Below are 1,264 nucleotides of genomic sequence, written 5' to 3'. Positions count from 1 at the left end.
TTCTCGGAGCGGGCGCGTAGGCGCGGCGCGACTGCGTGCGGCGCGCGCGTGCCGAACTCGAGGGCGAGCACACGCGCCATTTGCTGCTGCTCGGTGAGCCGAAGTACCTCGAACGGCAGGAGGCGTCGCTGCGGCAGCAGCTCGACTCGGCGCGCAAGATGGGCGCGCTTGCGGGCAGCCTCGCCACGCGGCAGGCGGAGCTGCGCCTTGAGCTCTCCGAGGCGCGCCCGCGGTATGCGGCGGCGGTCGCGAAGGTCAAGAAGTTGCAGGCCGACTTCGAGGCGACGCTCTCGGAGCTGCACTTCGGAGGCAAGCGCGTCAATTTGATGGGCGCAATCAATGCGCTCTAGAAGCTGCACCGGCTGCTGCGCGCCAAGCGCTGTTCTCTTTTGTAGTAAATAAAATAAATAAAAACGGACACCTCTCTACTGTGAGATGGGTAAAAAGGAACAGTAGTAAAACGCGTCGCGCTAGTGGGGGAAATGGCTCAGTGTGCGAATAAATTTTTTCCGCCGCTCTTCTGGGCCGGTATGCACCAAAAGTGTTCGGTAGACCAGCCTCTCGGTACACGCCACGGCCCCGGGCTAGGCCCGATGCGTCCGCTACCACGCTCCAAACATGCGCACCGTCCTGCTGCAGGTCGCCATCAAGGAGCCGTCCTCGTCGTGTACGTCGTGCTGCCGTCGCGTGTACCGAGATGCCTCGCAACCGAGGCCTCGGCCGAACGGGCAAGAAGCATAAGAAATCAGCCAACGACAACATCCACAGGCAGCCCAAGGCGACCACCGAGCCCACGGTCGCCACCGAGGCGCCGGAGCCGCCCGCCGCGCCCGACACCTCGCCGAAAATGGAGGTCGAGCCGGCAGCGCCCGACGCGCAGGCGCTCGCGACAGGTGCGGCTGCTCGGCGACGTCGAGCGTGGTGCCCGACGGCTCAGGAGCCTTCTACCATAAACCACTACCACGGCTGCCACCGTCGGCGCCTTCGCTCGAGCTCTCCGAGGCCGCGTTCTGACCTCGTGCCGCGGCTGTTGTCGCTACAGCAGCGACGAGGGCCGCGGCAAGGGGTGCAGCGGCGACGGGGGGGGGGGAGAGGCGCGGCCAGCTACCGGGTCGTTGCCCCCGCCCACCGCGCCGGGCCCCTGCACCCGGAGGCGGCTTGCGGCAGCCTTCCTGTGTCTCCGTGAAACCGCTTGGGTAGCCGGCCATGTGTGGGCCGCTGCCGGAAAAAATCCGGGGTTTAGCTGGCGTATCTCGGGCCCACT

General features: G+C 66.4%; 2 protein-coding genes across 2 annotated transcripts; both read left to right on the top strand.

Annotated features, from left to right (window-relative positions):
* Positions 1-20: 20 nt before the first annotated feature.
* Positions 21-350, top strand: EMIHUDRAFT_258900 (Hypothetical protein; the record flags this gene model as incomplete). Its single annotated transcript, XM_005758851.1, has 1 exon — positions 21-350. A coding segment is annotated over one exon (330 nt), but the record flags the coding sequence as incomplete, so codon positions are not given.
* Positions 351-638: 288 nt separating this feature from the next.
* EMIHUDRAFT_374506 (hypothetical protein) lies at positions 639-1,264 on the top strand. The gene has a single exon (XM_005758850.1). It carries the CDS (start codon positions 698-700, stop codon positions 1,184-1,186), a length of 489 nt encoding a protein of 162 aa, XP_005758907.1. The 5' UTR covers positions 639-697; the 3' UTR covers positions 1,187-1,264.

The sequence above is a fragment of the Emiliania huxleyi genome (genome assembly GCF_000372725.1).
Source record: "Emiliania huxleyi CCMP1516 unplaced genomic scaffold EMIHUscaffold_8349, whole genome shotgun sequence".
In the NCBI taxonomy this organism is placed as follows: Eukaryota; Haptophyta; order Isochrysidales; family Noelaerhabdaceae; genus Emiliania; species Emiliania huxleyi.
Note: the sequence above shows the minus strand (reverse complement) of the source record. Positions and strands in the feature narration are given on the sequence as shown.

Bases quoted from the DNA above. Each gene is read 5' to 3' on its own strand.
- EMIHUDRAFT_374506 (XM_005758850.1), top strand. From the start codon at position 698: ATGCCTCGCAACCGAGGCCTCGGCCGAACGGGCAAGAAGCATAAGAAA.